The 21,186-nt window shown below is 40.6% G+C and overlaps 1 protein-coding gene across 4 annotated transcripts; it reads right to left on the reverse strand.

The window, feature by feature from the left end:
• Positions 1 to 9,916: 9,916 nt before the first annotated feature.
• kctd1 (potassium channel tetramerization domain containing 1) lies at positions 9,917 to 21,186 on the reverse strand. Of its 4 annotated transcripts, XM_041993680.1 has the most exons (6): positions 20,884 to 21,186; positions 17,934 to 18,073; positions 15,578 to 15,756; positions 14,487 to 14,631; positions 13,320 to 13,625; positions 9,917 to 11,108 (listed from the first exon to the last, which is right to left on the reverse strand). In XM_041993680.1, exons 2-6 carry the CDS (start codon positions 18,021 to 18,023, stop codon positions 10,947 to 10,949), a joined length of 882 nt encoding a protein of 293 aa, XP_041849614.1. In that variant the 5' UTR covers positions 18,024 to 18,073; positions 20,884 to 21,186; the 3' UTR covers positions 9,917 to 10,946. The 4 variants fall into 4 exon arrangements, with proteins under 4 accessions (XP_041849614.1, XP_041849615.1, XP_041849616.1 ...); XM_041993681.1 differs by lacking the exon at positions 17,934 to 18,073 and having other exon boundaries at positions 20,884 to 21,185; XM_041993682.1 differs by lacking the exons at positions 17,934 to 18,073; positions 20,884 to 21,186 and adding an exon at positions 20,535 to 20,833.

Here is a 21,186-nt window from a genome sequence, read left to right on the forward strand (position 1 = left end):
GTAGCTCAGGGCACTTTTTCCCTGCTTCCTGTGGCCACTGACCTCCTTTTCACCCGTGGGCTTGCAGCTACACAACAACTCTGCTTCGTGGTCTCTCTGTCACTCCAAACAACGCCCTGGGGTTCGTCACATGACTCGAGTGACTCCTGACCTGCCTGGCCTCTTGCAACCCCTCCGCTTCTGTCAACGAGTCAGTTAGAATGATCGCAAGCAAACAGCGCAAGGGTCACATGTGCCCCCCTAAAATGGCGACGATGTCCTTGGGCTTTTGAGGGAAGAATTTTCCAAGTTGACACTGTCAAAACATCATGTCAAAAAATGGCCAACTTTATGTGTCATCTTAAAGCAGTACAGCTGCAATTTTATTCAAGTGGAAAAGTTTGAGCACTACAATAAAACTAAAGAAATCATCCATCATTTAAAGTGATGGTGGTTGCTGAGAGGAAATTAGTGATTGAAAGCACCTTTGGGCCTTCACCTGGAGTTCAAGCAAATAGTGCATCGTGCTGCTTGAATGGATACAAGCACGTCCTCCCTCAGCCATTTCTGCAGCCATTTCCTTTATGATGTGGTTCATTTTAGCCACAAGACACTGGCTTGTGTTGAGAACCTAAAGGTGAGGTACTTAATCACAGATCAAAAAAATGACTGTGAACTTGAGGCATTATACTGCTGTGCCTGAAGTATGTAGACAAATATCAATAAAAGTCCCCTTGATCTTTTTTTAATTAAATTTGAAAAGCCTGATGCTCCCTGTTGATGCTGGCCAGAGAATTTAAACTACCCTCATTGTCATCGTCCGTTTTCTGAAATGAATTAAGAGCAAATAATTGAGTTTTATTAGCAAAACTGTCATCTGTGTATAGTGTTAATGCGCAAAGAGCATGGTTTTAAGAGGTAAGCTGTGGCGTGGCCCAGCATAGCTGATTGGTGGATTGAGATATCAGACCAGTTCTCATCAGCACCACCCATACTTACACCTGCAGGCAAAACAATTTTGTCCTCCACTAGTAAGCAATTAGATTATATTCAAACACACATACGCACAAAAAGCCTCCACAAACTGTATCCCCCCCTATGAAGCACTCTCCCTTCCTCAGTATGACACTTGCTTCCTCCATATGTGTGAGTTTGTGTTAACCAGAGGACAGGAACACACACACATACATAGATGTATTCACACACACCCTGTAGCTATAAGGTTCCAGTTGGTATATCTCTGTCTCTAAGCCCCAGTTTGATGCCCTAGTCTCATGGTATCCAACCCCCACTCTTTCTGCATCCCCTCAGGCTTCTGAGTGTGTGTAAGATGGCTACTGAACCAAGAGGGCATTGTTTCTTTCCAGTGGGGCTTCATAATTGAACGTTCATATTTATGCATACATTCAAATGAATCCTAAAAGTAGAAATGAAGCACGTAACCATGTTCCACACTTGAATCATCCTGAAACTCAAGATTAAGCTCAAGATTACTGTTGTGATGTATTGTGCACGGTTCCTACATGCTGAAAACATTTTTGTGGAGGCACATAATTGCACATGCACTGATTGGAAGGTTTCCGCAGGAGGTGCAAACTCCAGTCAGTCTGCATCAGGTTGTGTGTTACTTAGGCACATGTGTGAGTGAAGCAGGGAAGTGAAAAGACAGCGGGCAGCAGGGACAAACCCGTCAGCCACTCAGATCACATCAGGTCTGTCGGGACACATTGGAGCACAGCAAGCCTGATGGGATATGCCCCCCAGGGGTGCGAAGCAGGCCAGATGACAAACAGACACAGGGGCAGGAAAAGAAAGAAGAAAGAATAGAGGATGGCACATCCTGCCTCTAATGCACAATATGTTCCAGTAACATGCATGCAATTATGAATAGTAACCCTGACTACATTATGTACTAATTATACAGTAACTCCATGCCATCATAGCTGTAAACCTACATGTGGATATAGTGAGGCATGCAAGCAAACATACACACTACCCAGCAGAAACACAGATATACTTGCATGCATGCTCGTGATCTTGCTATAAATGCGTAGCCTGGATCTCACACCAGATAACCTACATCTTAAACAACACGGTGCATATGCTAATGTAAAAGGGAAGGCATGATGTTTATGAGCTGCACACGATGCATATGCTTCTGCGTGTGGGTAAATGCACAGACACGCTTGGGTACATATGTCTGCAGGGGCAAATTGGGAAATAGACACTTCTCTTCATGCCTGTTCTTTAATTGGGGCATTTATTGTTTTGTGGTGGTGTTTACTTCATTAAATTAAGGCACATTTCATAAATGCAGCATGTTTCAAGGTTTATATAAGCAAAATTATGCTCTCAGCCATTAAGTTGCAAATTAACATATCTTTATGACTGTGGGATATGCCAGTTGAGGATGCTTTTACATTTTCACACTAATCAACTTGACTTTAACATGTTGGATTTCAGTTTGATTTGCTTTCATCACAAATATTGTTTCTCCCTACGGCTGTGTGTGTGTGTGTGTGTGTGTGTGTGTGTCTGCACGTTTATTTGAGTGGAACTGTTTTAGTGTTTGTGCCCAAGTCAGTGCACTTGTGTGCTTCTGTTAGTTGTCCATGGCACCTTCATGTCAGCTCTAATGTTTTCTTTCTTAGGAAATCAGAAATATGTGTGTGAAGTAGGGGGTGTTACAAGGACAAAATGAACTAATGTTGAATATTCTGTATTGGTTTTACTGTAATTCTTTTCTAATTCTTAGTTTATTCAATTTCATCTCCTTGAGGCTGGTAGGTATGGAAATTAGGTCTGTTCTTTTTTCTTTCTTTCTTTTCTGTGTAAATTGCAGCTATCACCTCAAGCCTTTTGAACAAGATTACCCAGATGGCCTTGCGTGGTGTGCCTGAAGTTTTATTTTCCTCCTTTGCCTGCTTTTCCTTCTTGGCTGCAGGGAAAAGGAGAGGGAGCTGGGAAGCCTCCTGAAGGCTCTGGGTGAGGCCAGGAGGCAGCAGCTGTGGCAAAGAGAGATCTGGGGGAAGAAGAAGAAGAAGAAGAAGAAGAAGAGGAGAGAGTTGGGGAGGGAGTGCTGGAGGGTGGATGAGGCTGGTGCACGGGAAATGTTGCTGTGTGCAAGTGTGTATGCAGGGAGGAGGCCACAAAAAAAAAAAAAAAAAAAAAAAATCTAAAGCTGAGAACACCAGCCATTATAGACACTAACCTCTACCTGGTTGGCTTGGGTGTTAAGGGGGCTGGAACTCTTGAAAACTGTAAGGGGGTGGAGCTGGAAGAGTGGGTACTCACAGGATGGCAACAGGAAGAACTAAGGGGGTGCATGTGGGAGCATGTGTTTGCAGAAAAGTGTTGATTGCAGATACACTGAAGTGTAAATGGAATAAAATGTCAATGGAATAACCACATCACCAAGCACTTTAGCATTATTTACTATTTAAACAACCAGAGTCACACCCTTAAATGCCAGAATTTGGTGAAAAGCGTGATAAATAGCAACCTCCATCCCAGGTGATCATTGTTGTGAGGGTGTTGGGATTTGTCATTGGGTTTCCACTCACCATGCCCTGGACATAATCTGCTGCTGGTTTTCTGCCTCCAGGAAGAATACAATTTTAATACATTAAGGTGGCCCAGAGATAGAGAATTATGCAGAGTTAAAGTGTTCACCTGTTTATTATTCTAACATGCAACAGCTTCCATCCACACTAATCTCTAAAAGAACACACCCAACTCCCAGATTGCTGATCTTGGCTTGAAGGCAACAGTGAAAAGTGATTCTCACCTGAGATAAGTCAAGAAGAGGTGCAGAAGGAGGAAATGAACTCAAAATATACAGTACTCCCAGAACATGATATGGGAAGAAGAATCAAAGGAAGACGTGTGCCACTTCCAAGTGACACTTATAATCATACATTTTGTGTGATAGTGTGCTTGCTTGAATTTTAGGTATGCTTGTGCAAATCTGTGGTATGATACAAAAATACAAAAAAGAAGACTATTTGATCAATTCTTTCTATATACTGGATTGCTTTGTTGGATCAAAATCCTTGTGTGTTAATTCAGCAACAGCTTTCAGATGCTGCTGCCAAAGAGTCAATAGTTGGCTATCTGTGTTTATTTTCACTCCCTCGATTTGTTTGTTTTGTTAAGGTTTTTGCTCTCCATCATAATGAATCACTTTTTTCATCTTGTTCTTATTTATTCTCATGGCTGGAGGTAGAATGTGGTGGTTGATGAGGGGCTGAAATGAACTGAGCCTTAGCCTTAGCCCCAGGGCTGGCGCATATCTTAGCATAAGTGATGGCCAACCGCAGGGCTAGAGCCTGGCTGAGAGTGCCCTTAGGACAGCAACTCTGACAGATCATGTATTTATAGGTCTGTTGAAAGACCTCTATTGTGTCCCACATAGCCTCGGAGCATGTCTGTCCTCTGTATTATAATAAAGCCGCTGGCCTTACCACTATGATGGATGGGTGGCCCTCGAATGGCAAGCTCCAGAATCATTAGTGCACTCCTTACATGCAGGTCTACCGATGTGAAAGGCTGGTGCAGGAGAGACTTGCTACTGGTGAGCAACACAGTGTAGCTGAGACCTTTTAATCAAGGCGAGGTATCTCTTATTAATTCTCAGCCAAAGAAGGGAGGGATGGAGGTGGGTGGGGGTACAAATGAAAAAAATAAATAAATAAGCAAAAGCACGAGGAAAGGAACAAGTTTGCTGATGTTTGGCCAAAGAATACATTTGTAATTATTTCAGTGGCTGAAAACGCCCCCCAGCCTTTTTTCAGTGCAGGTTAAACTTACCTTCAGCATTTCACATGAAGCTTCACTGGTCAAATTTCATTGCTGCTGATTTTTTTTTTTTACCAATGCCAGCATTCCATCACACCTCCACTGAGCCATAACATAGCGAAAAAAAGTGTCATGATGAACTGAAAATGTCATACCGTATGTTTTAAGATTTTTTTTTTTTTACAAACTGGACAAAAATAGAAAAGAAAATTAGAGCTTGCTTGAATGTGCTTGGGAAAAAAATACAGCTTAACTTTTCTCTGCCTTAAGCCTCACAAGCAGAGTGGTGTTTGAGCTGTTTCCCAATCTCATGTTCTTCTGTTACCTCTGGAGTAGAATATAAATGATTCCCTCTCAGTGTACAGTGTATGCCAAGGGGCCTGCAGCGACCATAGTCAGGTCTAAAATTCTTCACTGCAAGCATGCCATAATTCAAGGCCTGACTGATAAATAAACAATGGAAAACATAGGATGTTGTAAAGCTTTACCTAAAATTCACTTGGTGTATTCTCACAGCAAACCACTAGAGAAAGTTTTCTGTCCCAACATGTTGGCTAACATGACCGGTGCAGCCCTTCTATATGATGTGATGCGGGATACTACATATTAATGTGCAAAATCTGTATTAACATACACAGTGGATTTTTTTTGCTGCTCTGATTCATACTAAATTAACTTAAATATGCTTTGTTCAGCTGAATTGGGTGAGTTTTGTAATTTCTTTTTTCTAACAAAGTGTTTCAGCACAAATTGTATGGGTTGCTATGAAATTTTTACTTATGGCAGGTTGGCGTTTTCTGTGCATACCACATTCTGCAAAATATTTCAACAACTCTTTATAGATTTCATCTCAGAGCACTTTACAGAAAAATCAATTCAAGCAAATCCATTGTGATCAAATCAGTATCCATACAAGTCAATTCAAAATAAATATTAGCCTAGCAATAGGAAAACCAACAAATTGCAGTGAATCTTGACTTCGTTTCAATCCCTGATCCTGAGCATGGAAAGGAAAAAATCTCCCATTTAATAGGAAGGATAAACCTGATGCAGAACCGGCCCAAAGAGGGCAGCTATCTGCCGGTTCAGGTCGAGAGTACAGGAAAGAGAGACTAACAGGCACCACAACCTTTAGCCAAGGAGACCGGCTGAGAGAAGAAAAATACAAGTTAATGACGCCAATACTGTTATAAGTTTATACATGGAAGATATAGAGCAGAGAGATGAAAAGGGAAGGAAGGGCTCAGTCATGAGATGTCTGTCAGCAGTCTACGACTATGGCAGCATAACTAAGGGATGGCTAACCCCCCTAGTTCTCATCAGAACCCACACTGCAGCATTTTGGATCAGAAGGAGACTTTTTCAGGGTATATTTGGGATATCCCAATAATGAGGAATTGTAGTAGTCCAATTTTGAAGTAACAAAAGCATGGACCAGATTTTGTGCATCACTTTGAGACAGGATGTTCCTAATTTTAATAATATTACATAAGTGGAAGAAGGCGGTTCTAGAAACCTGTTTTATATGCGAGGACAAATCCTGGTCAAAAATAACTGGTGCTCGAAACCAAATTAATGCCATCCAGATAAATTACATAGCCTGTGTTTTTCAGGTCCAAAAACAACAACCTCAGATTGTTTAGAAGGAGAAAATTCAGTCATCCAGGTTTTTATGACTTTAAGACATCTGTAATCTAACAAACTGATTGCTTTCATCAGGCTTCATGGAGAAGTATATGTATCATCCGCATAGCAATGAATGTTTATACTATGCTGTCTTATATTACCAGGAGGCATGTATGATGTGAAAAGTATTGTTCCAAATTTAAAACCCTGAGGAACTCCATGACTTACCCTGGTGCGTAAGAAGACTTATCATTTACCTTAACAGTCTGAAACCAATCAGATAAATATGACTCAAACCAGCCTAATGCAGTTCCTGTAATCCCAGTAACATATTTAAGCCTCTGTATCAGAATGCTGTGATCAATGGTGTTGAATGCAGCACTGAAATCTAACAAGATAAGTATAGACAGGAGTCCTTTATCTGAGGCCATGAGAAGATCATTGGTAACAGTGCTGTCTATGAACTATGGTGAGCTCTCAATCCTGACTGAAACTCTTCAGAAAGATCATTTCTGCTCAAATGGGCACATAGTTGAGTTGAAACAATTTTCTCAAGAATGGTAGACATAAGGGAGAGGTTGGATATGGATTTATAATAAGCTAACACTCCTGAATCAAGAATTGTTTTTTTTTGTTGTTTTTTTTAAGTAAAGGTACAGCAGTCTTGAGGTATGCTACCACTCAAAAATTTGGACACGCTGACCTATTACATTTACTGGCAAAGTGTGTCCAAACTTTTGTACTTTACATACCCTGTCAATAGAGATATGTTGATCATATCCAGTACAGAATATTAATTAAGGTAAAAAAAAAAAAATTTAAACAGTCTGGTTGGGGTCTAAAATACAAGTTGAAGGTTTAGATGAAGCCGTTATTCTGGTTAACTCAGAGCTGTGCAGAACAGAAATGATCCAAACATAAATCAGGTTTCTGAAGACGTCTCTAAAGCTGCTGTAGATGAGACTTTATTAATAGTGGGAAGGTTATCCTGGATCTTTTCTCTAATAGCTTGAGTTGTACTATGATGTAATACTGAAATGTGCTAACATGATAAGGGTGGCTGATTGTTCCACACATTTTAGTACTCTTATATAATTACAGGCTTTTGGAAAGACATCAGCCTGTGTATTTTTGTATTTAAACTTGCTTACATGTAAGTTTAAATCTCTACAATATAACTCAAAGAAAGGTACTCTGACATATCATTTTACCAGCCTTTGTCCATTCAGGAACATTTAAGGCCTCTGCGACAGCATTCATCACACAAATGAACTAATTTTTCTGCTAGAAAAAATGGGTTGAAATATATGACCATTATATTATAATAAAGGTATTTATGAGCCTTCAATCTCACAGCCTCACTATGAGATACCTTTGAAAATTTGAAATCAGCTCCTGAGGCTGAAGGTTGGGGAAAGAGGGAGGAAGAGAAAGAAAGAAAGAGAAGGAGAGGGAGAAATGGCAAGGGAGAGATGTGGGAGTAGTGTTTTTGCTTTTATGCCATAGGTTACATTTATAATTATCTTGCTGGCATAAAATAGCTAAGAGGCTTTTTCAATAAAGGTAAGAAGCACCTACAGTACAAAATATTACCTACAGATCAACACAGAACAAGAAAGAAGACTCCAAATAGAGTTAGACTAAATCCAGTGTACAGGGCAGCATCTAATACAGGATGTAGTAGGAACAATTTTCTCTGCTTGCACTGGCCTGTAGAAGTGAGCAGAGTGAGGCCTGATGATCTGAAGATAAGGTGAATGAGTCCATCCACTGACCTTCACTAGTGGTGAGTAAGCAGAGCCCGAGGAGTGAGGGAACGACGGCTATGGCCACTTTCTCCAGGCCCTACTCTGCCTTTTGATGACTGGAAATAATCACTAGAGAGAAAGCAAGTGAGAGACATGATCACAGAAACACCACCAAAAAGAGGAGGATCTCAGATTCCTTTATTCTCCTCTAAACCCCTGTCCTCTAAAGGACTGGAAGTTAGTTTCTTAATACCATTCATCTTTTCTCCAGCAGACTGTGTCCTGAGAGGAGAATATCTCTAATTCCTTTTCAAGTTAGTCTGAATACAGGAAGTGAAGAGAAGATAGTGCTGGAAAAGGTCTCATTATGTTCAAGCTGCCCCACAGGTTACAAACTTAAATTATATGCAGAAAAAGTATCCGACCACAGAATTTAAAACCAAATATGTGCCCATTCTCTCTCTGAAACTAACCTTAAAAGCATTTTATTTTAAGTTAAAATACCTTTATGTAATTTATTTAAATAACATTTCTTTTACAAATGCCGAGATTCCACTGTGGAAATAAGAGATATCAATAGTCCTTGTCACCTGGCAGGCATCACACCACGTCCCTGTAGATGCTGTCTCAGATTGGGCCCTGTAGGGTGATGAGTGAAAGTACAACATTGTGAATGCAGGCAGCTCCCAGGTCTTCTAAAAGGCTGTCCAAGTTTACTCTGAAATGAAAATAGAAGTTCAGACCTCAAGAGAGAGTTTATGATAAACTTGCTGTTCTGGCTTGTTGGACAGCTTTTTGTGGTGGTTTAGGGACCTGATTGGGATGCATCAGCTGTCAGGAACAGCCGGCAAGGTGAGTGCCCTATAAAAGCTGACCTAAGACACATTTAAGGGGTTTTATTTCTTACCTGATCCGGTCACAATTTATTCAACTTTTTTGTAAAATCGCTGTAAAAACCAAAGAGAAAGAACAACAGACAGATCATGTGCTGGCTGTAGCTTTGAATGTGTAAAGACATGACAGAACGTTTACCAGTCTTTTCATTCAACCCTCAGCAGGAAAGGTAATAATAACTAATAAAAATGACAACTTATTTGGAATAACCAGTGCTGTAACCTTTTTAAATAAAACCCACCTTTTAAAATGTTTATTTAATTAACTAGCTCAGTCACAAATTACCCTCTTGTGATTTTTAACAGATCACGTTATCTCAGGTGACAGGTACAACGTCATAAATGCTTGAGTTTTGTTTTATGATTGAGGACAAAGAGTTGTTGTGTGGCACTCACTGTTGCACCTCTGGCCTTAAGCAGTTAGCTCTAAAGGAAATCTGGGGCAAAGAGGCCTGAAAGGGAGACATATAGCACAAACTGCAGATAGCCGAAGAAAGTGGAGATTCTGCCAAAAGGGATGGAGACAAGACGACAGGGCTCAGTGTGGGATTTCACTTTGGATCTTGGCCCTGCAGGAACATGTGGAAACACAACTGACAGGACTTGCGTGGAGAAGTCGACTCTATTCAATATAAGTAAGTAAAGAGTGCACTGTGTAGTGCAACAGCATAAAAACTCCAAAGTACAATAGGGCCTTGGTAGTTTGATTCACCTCTCTGGTTGAAGAGAGACAAAATGCTACATTATGTAAAAATACCTTCAGAGAGGTACAACTCATGAACGAAATACTGTACATATCTGCAAAACTATTGAGCCATACACTGCTAATGTGACAGCAAAAACAGCGAACAGACAACATGACAACTTCAGCTGAGATTTATTTAATGTGTTTTGCTACAATCCTTATAAAATCTAGGGAGTGTATATGTGTCAGTAATCTTAGAAATACCTTATATGCAACATAATGTCAATATGGGCTACAAATGAAAGTCATTTTGGTGTGGGTAGTACAATAAGCTTTAATCTGTTCAGTCATGTCTGAGGCAACAAATTTGCTTTAAAAAGATTCAATGTAAAAAACACAAACACATATACAATGAAAATTTACAAGTCATGACTCAAAGGAAAGTTATGGTCCAATTAAATAAGTACCAAGGTAGCACATTGTGTTTGTAGCTCACACTCCCCAATGAGGCAAATGGAGTGACATAATAATTTACTAATTGTTTTTATTTTTTCTGTGTACATGAGGTCTGTGATGTTAAAATTTTTATAATACTAATTTCATTTTCATTTTATGGCATAAACTGTTAAAATAACCTCAATTAATGTAAAAACCACTTCATTTGGATCACAATGTTGAACATCATATTAAGTGTTAAATATATGCTTTTTTGTTGAAACTAACGGTTTAATACAAGTGAGACATTCTGTACTGTAAGCAACACATATATGACCGTTTTGGAACAAGGGATAAAGAACAAATTTAGCTAATATGCCAATGAAACGATAAAATTAAGTCACTGATGACAAGCTATACAACACACTACATCATCAACAAAAAGACTTATATGGGTAAATTACAAATCATATTTAACCTAATGTAGGCTCCAAGTTTTAAAACAAACTTTGTTGGGAATCCAGCATATATAAATCCTTTTTTTAATTAGTGTATGGGGGCTAGACAATCACAAATGTCTTTGCAATCTCAAACTTATCAAATGTCTTGTATCTTCTTATGGAAAAATCTTCTGTTGCACTTCATTTTTATTCTTTAGAAGGTTCTCAAGTTTAAGAAAACAGAAACATCAACAAGGAAATGAAGAAAAATAGAGTCCACAGAGCTCTGCAGCATTTTGGCTGCTACAGAAAAGTCTAGCACCTCCTACTGCTTAGGAGGTTTCTAGTCCAGCTGCTCCTGCTTTATCCTGTTTGAATTGGGTCCTCGCTGACTTGTCCTCCTCAGTTCCCTTCTCAGGACGTACTCGCTGAATTGGGATGAGTCCACGCCTCCACCGCAGGAACCGGCAATCTCAAAGCCACGTTGTTGGAGGCGCTCTAGAACCTGGGAATGAGATGGAAGGTGGACGATGACAGAGGCTATTTGTATCTTCATGTGAAAAGCAACGTTAGTATCCCAGACAAGCACTGCTTACTCATTTATCTTTACCAGTCTAATAAAGTATGTGTGGAGTGAACACATACTAAGATGCTAAATCTTGAATGTAACCTCTAAACTTTGTTTTGTCACTCTGATGCTTGACAACAAAGCAACAAACTCCAATTATAAGCTCCTGTGTCAACAGTGGAACAGTGGCTTTGGGTTTAAGCTACAGCAACATACGGTTTGTGACGGGAATTTGGATGAGACTTTCACAAAACCAAGAGCCTCTTATTTTCCCTCATGCCTCACTTTCATTGTTTTAGTGTATGTGTGTGTTTTTCTGTGTGTGTGTTTATGTGTAGCTGTTCCTGATCTTGCAGCCTTGCAGACATTTACAGACGTGTCCGGGGGGGGCTGTAGGATCACATTCCATCGAAGAGGCCCCAGGGAGCAGTGAGGCTTTCTCTATGCCACTTGGCTCAGTATAGGCTGCTCAGCAAAACCCCCCTCTCTTCCCAGTTCTCCCCCAGGCCCAAGCCTCCGCCAAAACTACAAAGGTCCCTCCGACTGCTGGCAGCTCTCTCTGCTCCCCTTCCTTCTCTCAACCCCCCCCTCCACCCTGCCTCCATTAGCCGCAGATACAGCATTCACCGCCGGCGTGCTTTAATAACCAAACAGGATTATGGGCCCTGCCTGGGGACAACCTGCCAGGGAGCATGCTCATTCTCTAGCTTGCTCTCCACGACTCACACACTTCTGAGATGGGTTTGTTTGTGTGTTTTTGGGAAAGAGGTGGAGAATTAACTTCCTCAGATGGAGACACAATCCAAATCATTGTGAAAACTTTCCAAAAATGCATCCTCTCCATCAGTTATTAATGTGTATCTGAGGATATTACCATCAATGAATGAGTGGAATATCAATATATAATCACAAAAATGTTGCATTGCCAAATACGTGCTGATTATAACAGTTTGAAAATTAGAGAATATATATTAGTGCAATATACATCTTGTACAAGTGAGAAATCATTAGACCTATAAAAGTGTCATACTAAATGTTTTTATTACAGTACAAACCGTTTATTGAGTCATGGAAGCACATGTCAAATATACACTAACCATTAACTCTTAAACTTAGTAAACTCAGGTAAAGACCCATACCATTTTGGTTCTCTGATGTTATAAACAGACACAGTGGTAGCAGACAGAAACCTTTAAAAAGCTTGATCATATCCTGAACAGAGCACTGATCCAAAAATCCTTTAAGGGCAAATTAATGCTTTCCATGTTTACATGTCTGGAAGGTTCCTTGTGGATCTGAGTGATGAAAGTTTCCTCATCTACCCAAGTCCAAAAGTGTATGCACTGCAAACATGTCAACTGTGTATGAGCCAGATAATGAAAACGATAGTTATAGATATAACTTAGATCATCTGAGTATGTGCAAAGTCTGTTTTGAGAAGAAGATATGCAAGAAGATTCCCTGTTATCACCACCTTTATCAATGATCATAAGACCAGTAAGCCTACACGGACCTTTACTGACTTATTTCAAGAAGGCAGTATTTTCATGATTGGAGTTCACAGGCTTTATGGGTGGACTTTGAAATCAGCAGGAACATCATTGTACGTCAACCTGTTTTAACTAACTTGCCCCTTTCCTCCACCATCAGTCACTTTCCCCTGCGTTTCGACTTGTATATCAGTCTTCACCATAGTTCAAAGGTGCCAGACACTCTATTTGTCTACTTCTTTACTATACCTTTTTTATAATTAGGTTGGTACAGAAAAAGAAGAGGAAGAGATGCCAGTGTTGCAACAGATGGATTCAAAACAAACTTCTACAGCTGAACCCACCAACTCTGGAGCCAAATTGAAGATTATAATTCCAGTCAGATCACAGAGAAGTAATGGTTGTGGTAGGCTTGAGCAATGACGACTTGATAAATTGATGCTTTGAAGAACTCATCAAAGAATCTATTTTTCTGCAAGGGTTTTCATATGATTTAGTTAGATTAAAAATAAAGATAAGAGTCTCAATCAGACTGAAGCAAAGATCTTTTAAGCCCACAAAAAAAAAAAAAGAAATAAAAGATGCTGGATGAACAGATCATCACTTGTTCTTGTTGATGAATGCAGACCTAAAAAGTTCATAAAACAGACATTCATACCTGGACAGAGTTGAGGTGGCAGTAGCCATTCAGTGGGAAGCGGATGACATGTGTGGAGTCATGGTTCCACCCAGCATTCACAGAATTGCACATGACGTCACCAATCTCCGGAAACACGTCTTCGATCAGGGCTTTGTCTCCGCTAAGCGTGATCCTCTCACCAAGGTCGGGTGCAACACGCACCACCAAGCACTCGCAGGGGCGGGACACCCGACTCAACTCCTGGTCCTGGCGCCAGCGCTCCAGCTCTGCAAGCATGGGCTGCAGCTGAAAGTACCGAGCCTCCTCATACAGCAGACTGTAGTCCTGGGAAAAATAGGTTGTAGGGTGTTAACATTTTAGGATTCAGGAAGAATAAAAGTGAGGTTATTTTCCTTTGCAATAAATATTTTTAAAATCGCTGCATATAGGTTTAAAACCTGTAAAATGGACATCATTTGGAGAACACAAGATCCATAAATGAAAAACAAACAAAATCCCCTAAAAATGATCTAGAGAGCAAAATGAAAAAGTACAAGATGAGCAAGTTAAAAAAATGATTAACATATCCAAAGTTAGATGTAGCATGTACCAAAAGAGCAGATCCTTTTCCCGCAGGACTTCAGGACCTAAACTGTACCACACTCAAGTTTTCTCATGCTTCCTTTAAAATCTACCTAATGTGAAACTGGCCTTAGTCTGAACTTGAGCCTTTTGCTTATTTTAACTAGAATACTTTCCACTGATTGAGTCGCACAGTGAACAGCCCATCAGATAATATAGTTATTTGTTTTCTCTCAGGGCAAGTTCAGTAATTACCAACTAAATGACATATACCAGCAAAAATAAGGAATGCATATATGTCACATACAGTGAGAGTCACCATGAATGGACACTTGGCACAAGAACATACAAAGCAGTAGAAACGTGTCATGTGGCCAACAATCTGAATCTGAAAAGTAATCATTGGAGGGAAGCAAATTACATCTCAATGGAAACTCAAAGATTAAGCTTTGTTTGACTGGGCCTTGATATTTTGTCCCCAGCATGGCAACTGTTTTCAGCAACTCAGGGAAGACCAGTGACCAAAGGCATGTCACGGCCTTAGCATTGATTGTGTGTGCTAAGTTGCAGGACTGCTGACTGGCTGATGGGACTTCACAATTTGTCGGATGGACATCCACTCACTTTGAAGTCATCTGGAATGAGGAGCTTGGACGTCCTGAGGAAGTTGAGGATGTAGCGGAACATGTGTCCATCCCTGTCAATGAAGTAGTGCTGCTTCAGGCTGTCCAGGACTATAGGCTCTGTGCCATCAAAGAGACGACCAATTCTGCACAGAGAGAGGAGGGGGTGGTGGGTTAGGCAAAACGGGAGGGTAGCAAAGAGGATAGGGGAACAACAGGACAACATTAACAACTTTATCTTTTTTTTATTTTAAAAGCAAAATTTCATAACATTACTTAAAGCATAAACTAGGGTATTTGACAGAAAGAAAGAAAGAAGAAAGGAAGGAAGGAAGGAAGAAGGAAAGAAAGAAAGAAAGAAAGAAAGAAAGAAAGAAAGAAAGAAAGAAAGAAAGAAAGAAAGAAAGAAAGAAAGAAAGAAAGAAACAAAGAAAGAAAGAAAGAAAGCAAGAAAGAAAGAAAGAAAGAAAGAAAGAAATTAAAAAGCAGAGGTGGTCTGGAGAGGTCAGGGCCAGCTGGTGCTTGGTTGCCTGAAGCGGGGTGCCAGTCACCCTCAGGCCTCAGGCTCGGAGCGACAGTGTGGCCTTCCAGCCTCCAGATGGCTCCATGCCCTGTGGCTCTTTACTGCCGCTGTGACATCTGTCAGAATAACCAAGTTGCTTTTGTCTGTGCCCTGCATTCTGCACTTGCATCTTCTCCACACTGTTTACCTCTCAAAATAACTGTGAGCTTTATTTCACAAAGAGGCATGCTGTGATGTACATTGACTGATCAAAAACCAACTGACACCACAGTTTTGAAATACATCAGAATCTCTTCCAAGTGCATCCAAATGTGTGATTTAAAGAGTTGTGACATTTGACTGTCACATAATGACATTAAGCATTAAAGAGGCTGACATTAAACTCTGAGGAAATTATGACTGCCAAACAAATCTGGGTTAAACAGACTTAACTCCCTGTGAAATTTTCTAACCTGATGCAAGCAAAAGTATGGCAAACATCCATGGCCTTAAACAACAAACTTTATGTTCACTGCACATTCATATATATATTATATATATATATAAAAAGCATTATAAGGGAGACTTACCGGGATTCTGGAAACTTTGTTAAAGTGGCCAGGCTGCTGGTGTACATGTGCCCCCCTACATCAATGTGGACAGGGGCATTGGACTTAGTGAGCTGTGCAGGTGTAGGGATGCCCTGGTTACTCAAGGGAGACACTGGTGACCGTGTGATCATGGGCCTGGACATGCTGGAACGATTATCCTGAAGGAGCACAAAGGGAGAAACTGATGTGACACAAGAAATATCTCAAGGAAGATTCACTTTCTTATTTTTAATGCTGTAAATCATAATTAAAATAAGCATAACAAAAACAACAGACTTGATTTTGAATATATATATATATATATATATATATATATATATATATATATATATATATAATACCCTATAATTAGACACAGCAGTCTTTATATATCTTCACACTCCAGAGTCAAGAAAGAAAGGGAAGATTTTTTTTTCTTTTATCACTGCAGGATAAAACAGCCTGACCTTGACCTGAATGTTGCCACAATCCACAAGCATTTACTCCTGTGGGCCATAATCTCCAAAACCAAATTAATTTGGAACATCAATCTCTCTTGGAAATTAGCAATAATGACTCTTGATTTGATAATAGGATTTGGGGAAACTGTCTCATGTTAACCTACAAACACCATTTGCAGACAATTTCTGCAAAGCTCTGGGAAGAAAATTACTTTTATCCCCAAAAGTTTCAGACCTTGATTGAAAACGGAGAAAACGCTGCTATAACGTCCTAATCAACAGGGAATACAGGGTTTGCACATATTTTTCATATACAAATAACAGACATCTGAGAGAAAAATAAAGCAGAAAAGCAGCTGATGACTGCGCGCGCGACACAGTCACATTAAAATGTAACAATTTGTGCGCAGTCTATGGAAAATGACGGGAAGCAGACACTCCGTACTGCTTTCAATAAAGCTCAGGCTTCCGTTACTTCGCTCCAACAAGAAAAAGTAGCAGACAGACATCAGATGTAAGTTATTTCTTGTTTTTTTTCTTTCTTTTTACCTGCGCCGGCATAACTGTAGTTGGAGAGGAAGTCACCGAATGGTCATTTTGCTTGAGAGATGCTGCGGGAAGAGGCTCTCCTCTGACAGCGAACATCAGCGAGGGCTCCCTGCACTCCGACGCTCGCATCGGGAGCCGTTTGAGGGAAGCGTGCACGGACTCATCCACGGAACTGATTGGACGCGGTCGCTTTTTCGCTTTCTGATGCGTTAAGTCCATGATATCCGTTTCGTCCATTACAGCTCACACACACTTTTAAGGTTAGGAGATAGGACGCGGTCGGCTTTTTTTCTAACAACACACCTGCCAAATATGCAGAGGCGTGAAAAGCGGGAGAGAGAACACCGGGAGGAAGAGCGGCGGCACCGTGGCTGTCACACGGAGCAGCTTCTTTGCAGTGGCTGCGAGAAGTCAAAGCCCCCGACAACATTAGCATTGTAGCGCCTGCGGCTCTTTTGGGCTGTCGCTGTTTCAGCGGCAGGTATGTGTGTCGCATTTTCAGAATGAAACAAATCCTGCCTAACAAAATTGAATATTGTGGTTATGCAGGTCGGGTCAGCAAGCACATCTGGCCCCTTCCGCAGCTGGCCTTTTGCCCCCTTTGGAAAAGTGTTTTACCCCCTCCACCGCATGTTGCTGCCCATTGTTCAGCAGCTGTTTTGTTTAGCAGGTTAAACCCTCCGTCTATCAAAGTCCAGAGCTCAAACAGTGGCAAACTCAACACTGTGGTCGACCTACTCAACCACCTGGACACAAAAGCCCCCAAATACCCACCTCCCATGTGTATGTCACTCATACTTATGGTCCTCTCAGTCACACAATATCAACCTAATTGCATTTTCATTTGATGCAACTTTAACACTCAGAGCATCAATAGTTTTTCTTTCTTTTTTGTGTGTGTGTGTTTAAAAAATATTCATAACAGCTGAAAAGTTATTTATGTGAACAAAGTCATATAACACTTACATAATCAGATCACATCTCTTAAAACATCAAACTATCCCTGGGTGGGGAAATATTTAACACTATTTTAACTTTTGATAGGTTATGTAAGTGCTGTAGTTTGAAAACATCACTTCAATGACCACATCAACACAGCAAAACCACACTCATAATAATATTATATAGTATAAACCAGACCACAACACGTCCAACTGCAGTTCAAACTACTTCCACAACACTCTTCTGGGCTGTTTTTCTCAGAAAATGCAGGGAATCCACAATTTTTAATAACATTCAGATTAAAATTAATTAGTTCAACCACTGGCCTTAAAACATCCACATTCCTGCTTCTTATTGGCAGTGTGGGTTTCACACCTAGATACCCAATTAGCAATTAAGCTTGCCTTTGAGTGTAGGCCTCCAATGCGGTGTGTGATCCTGGTTTGATTTGCATGCCACTTGTGCACGCGCTGATAAGCGCAGGCAGCAGCCATACATAGTTTTAAAATTCAACTCCAGAATCCCTCGCAGAAGGCAAAGGGGCCTGCGGGGCAGAAGAGAGAGAAATCACATGGCTGCTCTTCAAAAGGGGACCTGTGTAAGGCAGCCGGCAAAGTGCGTGGGATCACACTCAGAATGCAGGTAATTTGTTCCCTGACTAATTTGTGGAGATGGTGTGTGTGTGTGTGTCTGTGTAAAAGTGTGAGAGTGAGTGTGTGCCTGTGGAGAGTAAGTTCTGAAAACAGCTCGGTGGAATTGGATTTCCTCAAAGCCTTGTCATCGCAAAGGTGGATTGAGTGTAAAATCTGTGAGGCATTATGGAAAATTGCAGGGGAAAAAGAAGAGGGAGTGAAAAAGAACTGGTGGCTGGGTGGGTGGGTGGGTGCATGGTAGGTGGGGGTTGAAGGGAATGAGCTCTTATATCACAAAATCATTCAAAGTTGGTGGGAGTAAAAACATGTTGTGGACATCTTCTTGGACTGAAGTTCACATCACATCTTTTTCTTCTACAAATTCAGTTCAAAGGTCACAATTTAATGGGAATCCAAAAGTGAGCATCATCATTTGCTGTTTTATCTCCATCAGCAGGGATGTGCAGTGCCAGGTGGTCACACTGCTATACTTACCTGTTGTCATTCTGAGTTTGAAATGGTGCTGCAGGAGTGTCTTGTATCATCTGCTTGTTTAACCCACTTGTATAATTTTTGTTGCACCACAGAATGCACAATAAATAAATAAAAATAAAAGAAATCTAACAGACACGTTACATCTACTTGAGCTGCTCATTACTCATGTTGTCTTCCATCACTACTCTTTCAGTGACATGATTTTAATGCAGTGATTATGATTTCAAAATCTTCCTTTAAATTTCAGGGATTACACATTAGAGTTAATGCCTGATAAATATACTAATGTTCCATAAACTATCCATATTCATGTAGCCAACTTTTCAGTTGTCTGTCCCACAATGCAACTCTTCACTGTTTTTGGCATATCGCACAACACACAATTAGCATTTCAGATCAGAGCATTAACATTCAGTTTGAGGCAGGCAGACCGGTATTTACATAATCTGGATGGGCTGTCTCTGCTCCGTTGCCTGCAGCTATTAGTTTCAAATGTCCACACACAGACAGCTACAGACTTTTGGTTAACTTCAGTCACCGCCTGTTGTAAAGGCTACAAAATAACAGGTAGAAAAGTGTCATAATAGTGTGGCCTGAGGAGATTTTTAAGGCTGGTTCACTGGTCACTTTGGACTGTAAATGGAGTATAACAACATGTCACTGTAAAGCAAGAGTACAGTAGGTTGCCTCTGAAAGTGTAAATATTTCTGTATAATTTTAGGCTGTTAATGTTTGTGTTGCATCTTCTCGCCCTGACATGTGACATGACAATGTTCTGTTCACATTCTTAAGGACAGGACATTAACTGTTAAATGACTAAAAGGCACTAATAAAAAAAGTTTCAGATGAATCACCTCAGCTCTGCACAACAGCAATATAAGCACATAAAATCCTTAAGTTTTGTTTCAAATAGGGCTACTTCTCTACTCCAGAGTAATTCTTTGTGCAGCTACTGCAGCTGTTCATTAGCATGACATCACAAATAAGGAAGTGCGATCCGCGCTGTGTTGCTGCAGGCATTTGCAGACAGTGGTGCATGTTTACTGGCACAACCCTAACTGTCCCAGGGCGCGGGAGTGGCACAGCCACGACATGAAATATAATAACAGCGTTTCGCTCCAAGGCGTTCCAATTTATTTGTAATGTGATTTTTTTTCTGGTTTATTTTTATTTGTCCTCTCCCAGCTCAAAGGTGTGTTTATCTAGAGTAGTTTGACTGGGAAACAGAGGCGGCATCCCTGCTAGGCTACAGTAACGTGGGATGGTTTTGTTGCAGCGCCATCAGGTGATCAGTCCTGACAAGTCAACATCTGTTTCTGTTTGATCATTTAGTCTCAGGAGCTGATGATTATTGACAAAAAACGTTGACAAATTTGTCTTTAACATATAAACCTACAGTCCAGTTACAAAACGAAGTGACAAAAGAGACAACCTTTGTTCCCTTTGGGAAAACAACAAAATATGTCATAAAGTGTGCACTTTATGAACACATGGGAATATTCTGTACACAGTATGCACGTAAAAGCGAGTAAAGTCCACATTGTCACTTCTACCAACAACAAATTTGCTCATCTGGACCTGGGAGCTGAATAAGTACAGTCAGAAAGCCAAGTGAGTGGAAAAAGCTGAATTTACTTCTATTTTTGTCTTATTTTACATAAATATGATTCCCTTAACACAAACATGGCTTGTATTAAAGGATGATTCACAAATTCTGCATTGACGTGTGTATCTTGTCATACAGAATGAGAAATACGCCTGCGGCAAAATTATTCCACAATGGCGTCTTTCATTAGATGATCTGGGGCAGCCAGGAAATGGGAATGTTTCACGACAAAACTAAGTTTACAAAAATCCTCATAGAAACGATAAACTCACGTTTAAGTTAAGTGAAGAGAAAGTTGTGCAGCGGCAGCGACACAGAGACTGTGATGTTTTCGGAGCTGAAACGCGCCAGGAGCGAATTCACACGGTGGATAAGTGGAGTGTTTGCTCGACAAGATCGCAGCCTAATCCGCGGTTTGTTTAAATCTGAGCACCCAAAGCCTCCTGTGTGGTTGTCACGGGGATAAATTTGTACAGTAACATCGGAACAATAGCCAGGAAGTGGTTAAATATGTTTTAAGAACTGTACCGCTCGAATCGTTTGGCACATGCGTAAAAGCAGCTGCGCCTCAACGTCCCAGTCCATCCAATCTCGGAAATAACCAAATAAATCTTATCTTACCTTGAACATAGAGGGCATAAAGTATCTTTTTGTGCACCTTTTCCCTCCGATTTGGCCCACGATCTGCCTCGCTTCCTACACCAGTGAGAAATGCAATAGCTTGGCTAAGGTAGACAGAACAAAATACAGAGAATACTTGCTCCAGGGCTCCGAAACCCCTCAAGGCAAAGATCAGGATACAATTAGCTCATGTCTCTGCCCCAGTCTAAACCAATCTGCAGAATAAAACTGCGAGCAAAAGAAGAGATCACAGGATCGGTGCCTCAGTCTTTGTAGAGTTTATGTTTTTATAAAATCAAATAA

The sequence above is a fragment of the Melanotaenia boesemani genome, chromosome 8 (assembly GCF_017639745.1).
Source record: "Melanotaenia boesemani isolate fMelBoe1 chromosome 8, fMelBoe1.pri, whole genome shotgun sequence".
Classification (NCBI taxonomy): Eukaryota; Metazoa; Chordata; class Actinopteri; order Atheriniformes; family Melanotaeniidae; genus Melanotaenia; species Melanotaenia boesemani.

Coding starts and splice junctions, on each gene's coding strand:
- kctd1 (XM_041993679.1), bottom strand. CDS start 16,824: ATGGACGAAACGGATATCATGGACTTAACGCATCAGAAAGCGAAAAAG. Junction 13,626..14,486: donor TCATTCCAGATGACTTCAAA/GTGAGTGGATGT, acceptor TATTTTTCCCAG/GACTACAGTCTGCTGTATGA. Junction 11,109..13,319: donor GCCACCTCAACTCTGTCCAG/GTATGAATGTCT, acceptor TCTCATTCCCAG/GTTCTAGAGCGCCTCCAACA.